At 46.8% G+C, this 13,485-nt stretch overlaps 1 protein-coding gene across 2 annotated transcripts in view; it reads left to right on the forward strand.

The window, feature by feature from the left end:
* MAB21L3 (mab-21 like 3) overlaps positions 1 to 3,840 on the forward strand; it is a 30,282-nt gene extending 26,442 nt beyond the window's left edge. For both annotated transcript variants that reach the window (XM_073309207.2, XM_073309214.2), the window contains 2 exons: positions 1,008 to 1,202; positions 2,165 to 3,840. In XM_073309207.2, the coding sequence (XP_073165308.2) occupies positions 1,008 to 1,202; positions 2,165 to 2,398 (429 nt within the window). In that variant the 3' untranslated portion in view covers positions 2,399 to 3,840. The remainder of the gene's footprint in view (positions 1 to 1,007; positions 1,203 to 2,164) is intronic.
* Positions 3,841 to 13,485: the final 9,645 nt, after the last annotated feature.

Raw genomic sequence — 13,485 nt, forward strand, 5'->3', positions numbered from 1 at the left:
GGGAGGAAGAGACCATTTTCCATCAGGCACTGAGAGCTCTGTTGACTTCCATAGTCTGCAGATATTGCTCCCCAGAGGAGGAGGCGTGCCAAGCAGCCAGTACTGGATTTCCAATTAGTGGCATCATTCTCTTTCTAGGGGGGTCAGTCTTAAGGTTTCAGGTCTCCCTGTTCTGTATCCATTTAAAATGATCTTCCTGACCTGAAATCAGACCTAGAAAGAGCTTGAGAAAGAGTCATGCTTCTTAAATGCTCAGAAGGGCTACTTTCTTTAGTATAAACATTTCTAAGTATTCAGATGTTTTTAAGTGTACTAGGTTTCTTAATATTAGTGTTTGTGAATCCTGTGCAGGTTTGATAATGTATGGAAACTGTATAGACAGATGTTGAGCAAGACTCCCCACGCCTCTCCCTCAGCTCTGCGAATGCCACTCAATCCTGACCAGCACCATCCTTGTTGTTCTGGTCTTCTCACTCTGCCTCTTACTGTCCCACACACACCCCTCTCTGCACATGCCCCTCCATCTTGTCCTGCCCTGTCCATGGTAAGTCCGGTCTTACACCCCTGGCAGAGCTCTGGCCACCTCGATCCTGACATAGTGAACAATGTTGCTTGATTCTTGCTGTTCTAGTACAGGGATTTCCCATGTAACTCAATTGCCTCTTCATCCTGATGTGCAGTGGGCCCTGCTGTTCCATTACCACATCCCCAGACAGTTCTGCCAGTGCAGCACTGCTTGCAGCTCCCTCTTCTGCTTTGGAGCTGGGTCTCTCTGGACTGAGTAATATCCATGTGTGAGGAACTGGCCTGGTTTGATGTGGACAGACGTCCACTGGGAATTAGGAAACCCAAACTTGCTGTCCCTTGTAACTCAGTCCATAATGCACAACCTGATCTCAAGTGGTAAAAGGCAGGTGCAGTGGATCCTTCCCTTATCCTCCCTTCATGCTGCTCTGAAGATAAGTTTGTATCTCCCCTTCTGTAGCTTCTCCCCCTTTCTTCTGCAGTCATTTGGCTTTAATCTCCTGGCCCGCTCCAATTACCACTGGCAGCTGGGCTTCTCCCGAGCTGAGCACATGCTGATAGAGGGCCTTGACGAGGACGGTGGCTGCCGCATGAAGTGCTTCCGGGTCATGAGACAAATGAAGGAGGATGTCTGGTGTACAGGAAATAAGCCAGTCCTGACGACCTATCACCTACAGGTGTGTATAGCAGGCAAGAGTGGTGAGGTCTGAGCGGGGCAGGGGAATATACTGTCATCAGGAGAGAGCAGCAGCCACAGTGTCTTTCCTGCGGGAGGCCTGTAGCAACAATTACAATACAATAATTGGCCCAAGTGGCTATAGTGCCCCCTAGCGAACACCAAAGGTAACGACCCTCATCACATTAATCTATTTTCCTTACATGGTGTGAGAATTGTTGTTTGTCTACATTCCACACAAAAAGATTTGTTAAAAGAACATTATGGTTGCACAGTTACAGGTAAACACACACAAGTCAGGCAGTCTCAGAGATAAGGCTGCCCATGCTACCTTAAGTCCCCATATGCATCACAGTACAGCTTTCAACTGCATGATCACACACTATTTCTTGACCAATATCCTATATTATACTCTACTTTGCCTGCTACAACCTAACCCACTTTACATTTCTACTGAGACTTCTGTCTGAGGAGCTCAAAGTTTTTACCCGGTCATGCTCGGAACCATCTCTGAGATAGCAAGGTAAGTACAGAGGTAGGAAACAAGCACAGAAAGGGGAAGTGACTTGTCCAGGGTCACACAGTGAATGCTGGTGGTGGTCACTGGTTCCAAGCCCGCCGAGGTCAGTAGTGACTGAAAATTGTTCCCAATGGATGGCTGTTTGGTGGCCTCTCTGAAATGAATTTGGTGGGTCTCACTCCCCAGCCCCTGGTGAACCACTGGTATCCTTGTTGGTATGGTAACTAGAGAGGAGGGCTAGGATTGACTTAGCATGATCCCTCTGTGTCAGGGGGGAGGTAAAGTGGCAGGAGACGCTTGCGTTGCCATTGCCTTCAGTCGTCAGGGCGGTCACTACAGCACTTTTCATCAGCAGAAAAATTACCTTCGCTAATTGTGTGAATCTTTGGCAGCATCCCTGTAACATCTCTCCTTCCTCCTTCCCTCCCATCTGCCTCTTGCAGATGGTGCTGTTCTGGACATGCGAGAAGTACCCGCGCACCAAGGACTGGCTCTGCTTCTGGGAAGGCTTCTTGCGTATGGTGCAGAAGCTGCACAAGTGCGTGAGCCAGCACTTCCTGAAGCATTACTTCGTCAGGGGCACCAACTTGCTCAAGTATGCCAACACCAGCGACCTGGACCTAGTGGCAGGCAAGCTCGCCGTCTTCCTGGAGAACCCCGTGCTCTGCCTGGACTGAGGCAGGGAGAACCTGCTATCCCAATCTTGTTTTACTACCTAGCCCTTCTTGTTGTCTGTAGTTGTTCTTCCTGACCTTTCAGTAGATGCTGTGACCTTGAACGTGAGACGTGTGGCACGTGCAGTATGGAAGAGAAGAGTCAAACTGAGAGCAGTAAGAGGACAAAACTAGAGGGTTTCTTGATGCCCAGCCATTGCAATTTGCTTTCTACAGCTTGAGCTGCCTGTCTTGGAGCCACTGCCATCCAGATCCCCAAAACAAACCAGACTAGATACTGCCCCACTGTTTGTCACTAGTCCTATGGCTCATAGGCCAAAATGCAGAGTGGTCTAGTGGTAAGAGCAGGGGACTAGCAATCAGGAGACCTTACTCTGCCACCTACTCGCTGTGAGGCCTTCTGTTCATCACTTGACTCCTCTATGCTGCCTCCTCGCCCATCTGTAAAATGGAATTAATACCTACCTACCTGACAGCATTGTTGTGAGACTGAATGAATGTTTGTACAGTGCAATGAGATACTCAAATGGAGACCTCGGTACAATCACAAGGTGTTATTGTTAGAGCCAGTCTCTCTCACCTCCCTCCACAATTAAATGTGGGTCCCGCCCTCATGGTAAAGAGAGTTTAATTGATAAGTGTTGAATAGTTCAGATACTGTTTTTTGCCTTTCCCTCGTGGTCTTTTTGTCTCACATTTTGCTTGGGGCAGGCTTCCTGGGTTTGCCTTTGCCACCTGTGTAGTGCCATGCTGTCAGCCCCCGGCGGTGTTTGCTGTGACAGAGCTCTCTAGCACATCTGGCTCTGCCCAGCTGTCTGGGGGACGAACTGATCTCTCACCTTTTAGCACCTGTATATTTGAGTGCTGTTAGAGACAGAAGGAGAATTTGTCAAAGGTTCCTAGTTGCAGAGGATTCCAGAGCTTTATATAAATAACATATAAAAAGAAACAAAAAAAGTTCTAAAGTGAATGTTGTGTTTAATGTTCTTAAATGACTCAAATTTAAAATCAAGTGTTTTATTTTCTAGAACCGTAAATTGCTGGCTGGATTATAACATGCTCACATAATTTAAAAAGACACCTTCTCTTAGCTATCATGGCCAGGGGATCATCATGAGCTCTGCTCTAGCCCCTTACACCCTTTCATGTGATTATAAGCTCTTTGGGGCAGGGTCTGTCTTTTCATGATGAGTGCATACAGCACCCAACACGATGATCCTTGACTGGGGCAGCGAGGCCTCCCACAATATAGATAATAATTAGAGCTGTTGACTAATCGCTGTTAACTCACACAATTAAATAAAGAAAAATTAAACGTGATTAAAAAAGTAATCATAATTAATCGCAGTTTTAATCATACTGTTACACAATAGAATACCCATTGAAATTTATTAATCATTTTTGGATGTTTTTCTACATTTTTCAATATATTGATTTAAATTACAACACAGAGTACAAAGTGTACAGTGATCACTTTATATTATTATTTTTATTACTGTCACAAAGTTCCTCCTCTACCTTGGTGGGTCTTGCGCTTATTGGAGGATTTGCTTGCCTCGGAGATTCACGGCAGCCCTCAGTTTGGCCGTTTTCGTGAACCCACAGTCCAGGTCGACTCCTCCTGTGTCTGACCAGGAGTTGGGAGGTTTGGGGGAAACCTGGGCCCGCCCTCTACTCTGGGTTCTAGCCCAGGGCCCTGTGGAATGCAGCTGTCTAGAGTGCCTCCTGGAAGAGCTGTGTGACAGCTACAACTCCCTGGGCTACTTCCCCATGGCCTCCTCCCAACACCTTCTTTATCCTCACCCTAGGACCTTTCTCTTGGTGTCTGAAAATGCTTGTACTCCTCAGTCCTCCAGCAGTACGCATTCTCACTCTCTGCTCCTAGTGCCTATTGCTCCCAGCTCCTCACGCGCACGCCACAAACTGAAGTGAGGTCCTTTTTAAACTCAGGTGCACTGATTAGCCAGCCTTAATTGATTCTAGCAGCTTCTTGATTGGCTGCAGGTGTTCTAATCAACCTGTCTGTCTTAATTGTATCCAGAAAGTTCCTGATTGTTCTGGAACCTTCCCTGTTGCCTTACCCAGGGAAAGGTGACCTACTCAACCTGGGGCTAATATATGTCTTCTATCACTCTCCTGTAGCCATCTGGCCTGACCCTGTCACATTACAAATATTTGCACTGTAAAAAGGATAAACAAAAGAAATAGTATTTTTCAATTCACCTCATACTGTAGCGCAATCTCTTTATCATGAAAGTGCAACTTACAAATGTAGCCTTTTTTTGTTACAGAACTGCATTCAAAAACAAAACAATGTAAAACTTTAGAGCCTACAAGTCCACTCAATCCTACTTCTTGTTCAGCCAATCGCTAAGACAAACAAATTTATTTGCATTTGCGGGAGATACTGCTGCCGGCTTCTTATTTACAATGTCACCTGAAAGTGAAAACAGGTGTTCACAGGGCACTTTTGTAGCAGGCATTACAAGGTATTTACGTGCCAGATATGCTAAACATTCCTATGCCCTTCATTCTTTGGCAGCCATTCCAGGGGACATGCTTCCATGCTGATGACTCTCGTTAAAAAAATAATGTGTAAATTAAATTTGTGACTGAACTCCTTGGGGGAGAATTGCATGTTTCCTACTCTGTTTTACTCACATTCTGCCATGTATTTCATATTATAGCAATCTGGGATGATGACTCAACACATGTTGTTCATTTTAAGAACATTTTCACTGCAGATTTTACAAAATGCAAAGAAGGTACCAATGTGAGATTTCTAAAGATAGCTACAACAATTGACCCACGGTTTCAGAATCTGAAGTGCCGTCCAAAATCTGAGAGGAGTGAGAGGTGTGGCGCCTGCTTTCAGAAGTCTTAAAAAAGCAACACTCTGATGCGGAAACTACAGAATCCGAACCATCAAAAAAGAAAATCAACCTTCTGCCGGTGGCATCTGATTCAGATGATGAAAGTGAACATGCATCGGTCCACTCCAGTTTGGATCATTATCGAGCAGAACCCGTCGTCAGCATGGACGCATGTTCTCCGGAATGGTGGTTGAAGCATGAAGGGACATATGAATCTTTAGTGCCTCTGGCACATAAATATCTTGAAACGCCAGCTACAACAGTGCCATGTGAACGTCTGTTCTCACTTTCAGGTGACAATGTAAACAAGAAGCGGGCAGCATTATCTCCTGTAAATGCAAATAAACTTGTTTTTCTGAGTGACTGGCTGAACAAGAAGTAGGACTGAGTGGACTTGTAGACTCTCTAAAGTTTTTTACATTGTTTTATTTTTGAATAGTTATTTTTTGTACATAATTCTACATTTGTAAGTTCAACTTTCATGATAGAGATTTCATTACAGTACTTGTATTAGGTGAATTGAAAAATATTATTTATTTTGGTTTTTTTTCCAGCACAAATATTTGTAATAAAAATAAATACAAAGTGAGCACTGTACACTTTATATTCTGTGTTGTAACTGAAATCAATATATTTGAAAATGTAGAAAACATCCAAAAATATTTAAATAAGTGGTATTCTATTATTGTTTAACAGTGCAATTAATCATGCAATTAATCACAACTAATTTTTTTTAATTGCTTGACAGCCCTAATAATAATAATCTGTTTCCAGCTCCCTCCCCGTGTGTCTTTCCAGCCCCTCCTTCTCAAAGGCCATCTCTGTCCCAGTTCTCTCTCATATCCAAGGATGCTTTTTGCCCATGTCTGGCCCTCTCATACTCTCTCTCCCAAGCTCTAACTTCAATAACATTATTGACATGACAAGGAATACAAGTGTCATCCAAGCTAACAGCCTGAGTGTCTGTCTCGAAGGAGGTCTCGTGGACTTGATAGGCTCATTTTTGTATCCCTGTCCATTTCTGAGTTGGTAGCAGGATACCATCATTCTCTGTCCTCCAGTTCCATCCTCCTGCCCCAGACTACTCTTTTTCACCTCCAGCCCCTTTCCCCTCTCTCCTCCTTTCCCCAGAACTTACTGTCTTGTTTAAGGCAGTTCCCCTACAGCACTTGCCTGTCTTTCACCTCCTCTCAGCACTCATGCTGGGAAGGGAATTCAATATGAATTCGATAAGAGGTCTCCATTAGCAGCACCAACAAAGATGACTCTGCCTGATGTGATCACTGCACTCAGGGAAATTTTGTTTCATCTCCATGATAGGTCCTTCCCTGTGGGTCTTTTCAAACCTTCCCCCTTCAGCATGCATGGTATGCAAATCTCATGCAAGCTTGCAGGTTCTGCTTGTACAGCAGTCACTACTGCTCCTTCACTGTTTCTCTTGTCATCTCCACCACCCTTTATAATTCTGTAAAGGTGGGAGAGGGGTTGCATTCAGTTACAACCCCTTCTCTGCCCAGTCCCCAGATGGAGAGAAAAAAGGAAATGGGGAGCTTCCAAAATGGCTATAAAGAGACCCGTCCATTCTCCAGGTTGGCCTCTTCCCCCATCCTAGGGTCACCCACACAGTGAAGATGAAGAGAAGATGACAATAGGGCTGCAAAGAACTTGAAAAGTGATGGAAGGGGCTGGGGAATGCCAAGTTTCCACCTATACTGGTAATTGTGGACTTGCAGCACCCTCTAGCATCAAGTTGTGGTATGGCCACGAATACTTTTTCTATAGTCTGCCTTTTCTCTCTCCCTTGATTTTATAAATGGAAGCAACACATCTCTAAGTTTATTCAGGTCTCATGGTCCAGAGCACAGGGATGGGAGTTTGGCTATTTATCAAATCCAGATCCCTAGCCTTTGAGGTTTGCCCCATGCTTCTTTCTCAGAGCTGGGTAGGAACTGCTTTTCCTATCCATTGAACTCTCAAAAAGGTTCACAACTCTTTTTCCATTCAACCCTGGAATGAAATCAAGAAGTTTCAAAAAAAGAAAAGACACCCAGCACCACCCCATCAGAGTGTGATTCAGCACAGGGATGTGAACATGAGTCTCATACAGTCCAGGTGAGTACCTTAGCCATTGGACTACAGAGTCTGTCTATTGCTTTTTGTGGCCCAATGAATATTTAATTTATACAAAATGGAACAACTCCAACAGGAGTGATTGATTAGGCCCCACTCCAGAATAGCCTTTTGGTTAGGGCACTCCCCTGGCATAAGAGTAGTGGTGTAGTCCTGAATAGTGCATGAGAGGTCATGCTAAGTGGAGGATGCCATTTGGAGAATGCCATTTTGTTCTCCGTGCAGCAAAAATGCAGGTATGCCATTGCAGTGCAATCTGGCCCCACTACAGCCCAGTCTAGGAGAGAGCCAGGTTCTGTCTGACTGACAGGAAGAACTTGAAGGTCTCCCAGGTGAGGCTTATAATTACAGGGTATTGTCTAATCTCTGAGGTGAACTCTGGTTTTGACCAGAAATTCCACCCTGGACCCAAGGCGCCTTCCCTATGGAAGCTGCATTGACACGGATAGGTTTCAGCAAAAAGTGCCAGTTTTGATGCATCAGCATTTTCTGACCAAATTTTTTTCAAAAGTTCCCGACCAGCCCCCACTCATTAGCCTTTAGAAGACTGCCTGGGTGCCACATGGCTGAAACCTGTGTTTGGAAGGCTTGTTGTGCAGGGAGCACTGGTCCCAGGTCAAGGAAGGTTTATATTAGTGTCCCTTGAGGCAGCTCAGAGCAGGGGTTTGTGTGGAGGGAATCAGGGCCTGTCCCACATCTCTGGTGCTAGGAATGACTTCTGAGAGCCACGGAGCTGGGACAGGTGCCTCGTACCTACCATACCACCAACCACAGAAGATGGACGTGACATCTTGTGGATGAAGGGCTTAGTGGTGCTCCTCTCTCTTCCCCCACCACTCATATGGAGCCTCTGCTGCTACGGTACGCAGCAGCGGTTTACCAATACGCACCTCCGCCATATGGTAATTTATGACAGGAAGTAAAGCAGACTGAATCCACCTGAAACTGCAGAGGGGATTTGAGGTATGCAGAATGTCATCCTGAACAATGGACTCTGACCAGGACACGAGATTTGATTGTACTACTCTTATGAAAAGTAACTGTGGGATAACCTGTGATGCTGTATGGAATATGGGAGACACTTCAGGATATTGTTGATGCCAATAATATAAAATTGCAAGGAATCGGACCAGATATGCTGTGTAAGATATCTGTGAAAATGTTACAATTTGCCAAGTATGATAATCTTGTTTATATATTTTTATCACCTTTGTATTCTGAGTTATAGATACATAGGGTATTGCTGTATTTCCAGACTTGTGCTTGTTTCTGGGTGACACCCCCCAGACAGATTGGCATCAGCTCTGCCTAGCCGGTTTGATGGCCCATAAAGGGTCATCAGCTGTACAATGAACCCATTGAAAAAGCCAAGGACTATACCTTATGAGTCATCAAGACAAGCAGGGGCATACCTCTGGGCAGAACTCTAAGGCTTTTCCATGCCACGTGCTGTGAGGCTTGTGTTTGGGACAAAGGCCACATGGCAATAGTGTGACCAAAGTCCCGATTTTTGGGTCTTTTTCTTATCTAGGCTCCTATTACCCCCCAGCCTCATCCCGATTTTTCACATTTGCTGTCTGGTCACCCTACATGGCAAAGGATATTAAAAGGCCATTTTGTCTTCATTCCTGCTTCTCACCTCTGGAGGAACTTTTCTGCAGACTGAAGCTCTGAACAGAGGACCAGCAGTGCAAGTAGGGTGGTCCGGTCTGGCACGCCATACCAGCAGGGTATTTATAGCCGGTACGGTGTACCGGAAAGACACAGGAGGAGCCGAGCTCCTCTGGCATGGCTGTACCGCCCCCTGCCCTTCCACAGAGCTGCGTCTCCTCCGTCTGTACAGCAGCAGCCCTGCTGGAGGACGGGGCTGGCAGGGGGAGGCTGGGGGCAGTACTGCTGCTGGAGTTGTGCTCCTTTCCCTGCTGCCCCTCCCAGTGGGGAAAGGGGAAGAACCCCCAGCCCTGTCCTCCAGCAGGGCTGCTGCTGTACAGATGGCGCCAGAGGAGATGCAGCTCCGTGGCAGGGCAGGGGGCGGGGCTGGGGGTTCTGCAGAACGCCGGCAGCTCCTCCGGCAGCAGGAGAAGGACAGAGCCCCCCGCCCCAGTGATGTGGGATGAATCATGGGGAGGGGATGGGGAGAGCATGGGGGCCCTGGGCTGAGAGAAGTCACATGGAGTATCACGTGGGAAGGTCACATCCCCCCTTTAGCTGGTGCCCCACCACCCCCGTACCGGTAAGAAATGGGTCCTACTTGCACCACTGCAAAGGACTGAATTACCCTTTCAAACTGTGGGTGTGTTCCAGAGGGACTTTCAAGCCAGCAAACTCACCAATGCTGCTAAGAATCTGATGTATGGACTTTTGAAGTCTCTATGTATGTGATTGCTTTACCATTTAACAACTCTCTTCTTGTTCTTTCTTTCTTTTATAATAAACCTTGAGTTTTAGACACTAAAGGATTGGCTGGCAGCGTGGTATGTTGGGTAAGATCCAAACTAATATTGACCTGGTTACGTAGCTGGCCTTTTGGGGTCAGAAGAACATTTTGTATAGTGAACAGAGTTTCAAATAACTTCTGCCTGTATTGGACCTGTGTGCTTCTTGATAACCAATGTGGGGGATCAGGAGCACAGTTTGTGACTGGTTGGTGAATTTAACTTCAGTGTTAACCACACATCTTTGGGAGAATCTGTTCTCCTTTTTGCAGCCTGCCCTGCCCTTGGCATTTTCAGTGAGGGCTGCCCAGGCACCCTGGGTCACATAACCCATGAACACAATTGGTCATGACCCTAATTTTACCTCACATCTGAAAGAGGCCAATTATGCTTGTCCACAAGCTCTATTCTGGGGTAGTGGTTCTGTACTCACTCAGCAGGAGGAGTAAGGAATTCCTAGCACTATTGCAGGCAGCTGCTGGGCTTTTCTTGAAAGTGAATCAAAATCTTACCAAGCCCAGCTTGGCTTAGTATATGACTTTTGATCAGATTACAACCTGTGCTGTTATGGCTTCAGGGGTGGATTAGCTCCATGTCTGGTGTTAATCAACACAGCTATGCTAAGTGACATGAGCTGAGGTGGTGGCCCAGGCCTGTGTATCTCAGGGCACAGTTTGGCCCTCACAGTGGTACCTGTTAGTGGTGAAGGAGGCAGAGTAATAGCCCATTAATGAGGGCATCTTTGAGCTGGCCAGGATCTGTGTCAGACCCTGGCCTTTATCGCAGCCACTTCTAAAAGAACAAATCACAATTATCAAGTCCCTCCAAAAGGGTCTTTATATCCACCCTGTCCCTGGATCTCTACTAGTGGCTGCAGTACACAAGAAAACAAAATAGTACCAGCCTTCTAAATTGATGCCTGATGATAAATAGCCAAAGAAACTTTCCTTATTTGGAAGGAAGATCAGTTCTGCTAGCCTCCAGGTTCACATAGCAAATTATCAAGCTTTGCTAGTGAAATATGATCACCTCAGATTGGACAAAATCTCCCAGTTTGTGGATAGACTTACACAGGACTCAAAAAGATGAACTGAAGTCCATTTATACTGAAGGTCAGCTGATTGCCAAGACAGTATTGTCTGTAGCACTAGATGCTTTTGACCTAGCCACAAGGGCTACTTCTGTCACCATGCACAAGGCATCTTGCCTGCAATCATTAGGCAAACCAAATGAGATTCACAGCACAGTTGAGACCCTACCGTTGGGAGGTCATGATCTTTTTAACTCCAGTATTGACAAAGCACTCCACTCCTCTTGAAACCAATGGAAGTTGAACACGACCTTTGAGTATCTGGGTTTAGGCCTCTACACTCCAGCCCAGAAGAGGTGGGTTAGGCCTCAAACCTTTCACAGCAAAGACCAGCCTCCTTATATCTGTAACCCTTCTGCCCGTCAGAGTTGGCAGCAACAAGGGCCGGGTTCAATATCTAGGGGATCCATTCCAATAACACAATGCAAACCGGCTCGAGCCCCCACCCAGTGACCTGGGACAAATATATACCACCCCCGCTGGGCGCCTCCAAGAGGCAATACTTCCCCTCTCGCAAGCACATAGTCTGAGTGTAGCAAAAGTCTTTTAATAACAGAGAGAAACAATGTGGCATTATGTTGGGGAAACACCACCAACCGGATTCATAACACAACCCATGAGCAAAAACAACCCCACCCCAGGCAAATTGGGGCATGCCCTTTTCCCTTTGGTTCTTGAGTCCAGCAACCCCAAAAGTCTCTGTCCCTGGTCAGGGCAGCCCCAGAGTTCGAAAGTTTATCGGCGGAGCTTTACCTCCCAACCTGGGTGGAAATGGGACGGGGGTAAGAGGCACCTTACGTGATCTGAAGCTGACCGCCCCATAGCTCCATAGCGGCGCTCCGCTCCGCCAGCCGCCCCACAAAACTCCTTCGCGCAGCTGCACTCCGCTCCGCCAGCCGCCCCACGAACTCCTTCGCTCAGCTGCGCTCCGCTCCGCCAGCCGCCCCACAAACTCCTTCGCTCAGCTGCGCTCTGCTCCGCCAGCCGCCCCACGAACTCCTTCGCTCAGCTGCGCTCCGCTCCGCCAGCCGCCCCACGAACTCCTTCGCTCAGCTGCGCTCCGCTCCGCCAGCCGCCCCACGAACTCCTTCGCTCAGCTCCACGGCCCACAAGCAGCTCCTGCCATCCACACACTGCTCCATGTCGAACTGCTTCACCAGCCGTCCCGCAAACTGCTCCACAATATATCTTCTGGCTCCCCCACTACTTAACACAACACTCAGTGATTTCAGCTCTTAGGTGAATTCAGCTTATAGTAGGGGAGCCCCAGTGCTGGTGCACTGTCAGCCCAAAGTGAGCTCAGCAGCCTATAACTAGACTTCTAATGAAATCAAAATTAGCTCTGATATTCCACAGTGGAGAGAGGAGGAAGTGCAATCAGCATGTAAGGCCCTCACCAAGGGGCCCATGCCACCAAGTATTAATACTTGTCCCCAGCCTCTCTCCATTCACACAGTTTTGGAACCCATGACCCTTGCCTAGCGAGTGCTACTTAGATGATGGTGAATCCCTCCATCGTAACAAAAGGCCACGTACAGTTCCAAGCACAGTTCCCATAATCAGGGTAATAACAATTTATTCTTCCTGCCCCAATAACAGAGACACTGGGGATCCCACAGCAGCCAAAGTGACCATTTGGGCAGCTATGGTCTCATTCTAGGCGTGGTGGGTGTGCCTATGCAAATGAGATCGGCCCCTGAAGTTCTTTTCCACAACTTGCCACACCTCACCACCAGATGTCAGGGTGGAGCTCATCCTGACACTGCTTACATCTCATTACCCAAAAAAGTCCTTAAAACCTCCCAAGAAAAGACCTCGGAACCAGAGAAGGAGAAGTTCGGCCTCTCCTACCGTTGCTGATCACATGACACCTGGCCTCAGGAGCAAGTTTGAGTCCACAGTCAAGAGTCCTAGACTGATACATAAATCCCTTCCTCCCCCGCCCCCATTTGGCAGCCATCTTTCTTTCTGTTTTGTATCTACAACACAGCACCTTCACAGAATGAGATGAACAGCAAGAACAAGAGGACACCCGATGAAAATCTTGTCTGCCTCATCCATTAGATGCTTAAAAGTCAGTACATTACCCAGTGAAGTGCTTGTCTACTTAGCTCAGAGCATTACAGTTTGGCCTTTCCATGGCACCAAGGGTTTTTATTTGAATGCCTATCAATCTTAGCAGCTCATTTGTGAAGACAAGGACTGCACATTTACTTATATCTCAAAGATTGGCTGATTTGGGGCAAAACATAGAATATCAGAGTTGGAAGGGACTTTAGGAGGTCATCTAGTCCAACTCCCTGCTCAAAGCAGGACCAATCCCCAACTAAATCATCCCAGCCAGGGCTTTGTCAAGCCTGACCTTAAAAACCTCAAAGGAAGGAGATTCCACCAACTCCCTAGGTAACGCATTCCAGTGCTTCAGCACCCGCCTAGTGAAAAGGTTTTTCCTAATCCTCTCTTTGTGTTCTTAGTTGTTGATAAATTGTATAGTCAGTTGCTCGACCTTACTTTGCTTCATTATGAAATACATTCAAGAGACCAAATAAGCAACATCAGTCA

Source organism: Lepidochelys kempii, chromosome 1, assembly GCF_965140285.1.
Source record: "Lepidochelys kempii isolate rLepKem1 chromosome 1, rLepKem1.hap1, whole genome shotgun sequence".
Classification (NCBI taxonomy): Eukaryota; Metazoa; Chordata; order Testudines; family Cheloniidae; genus Lepidochelys; species Lepidochelys kempii.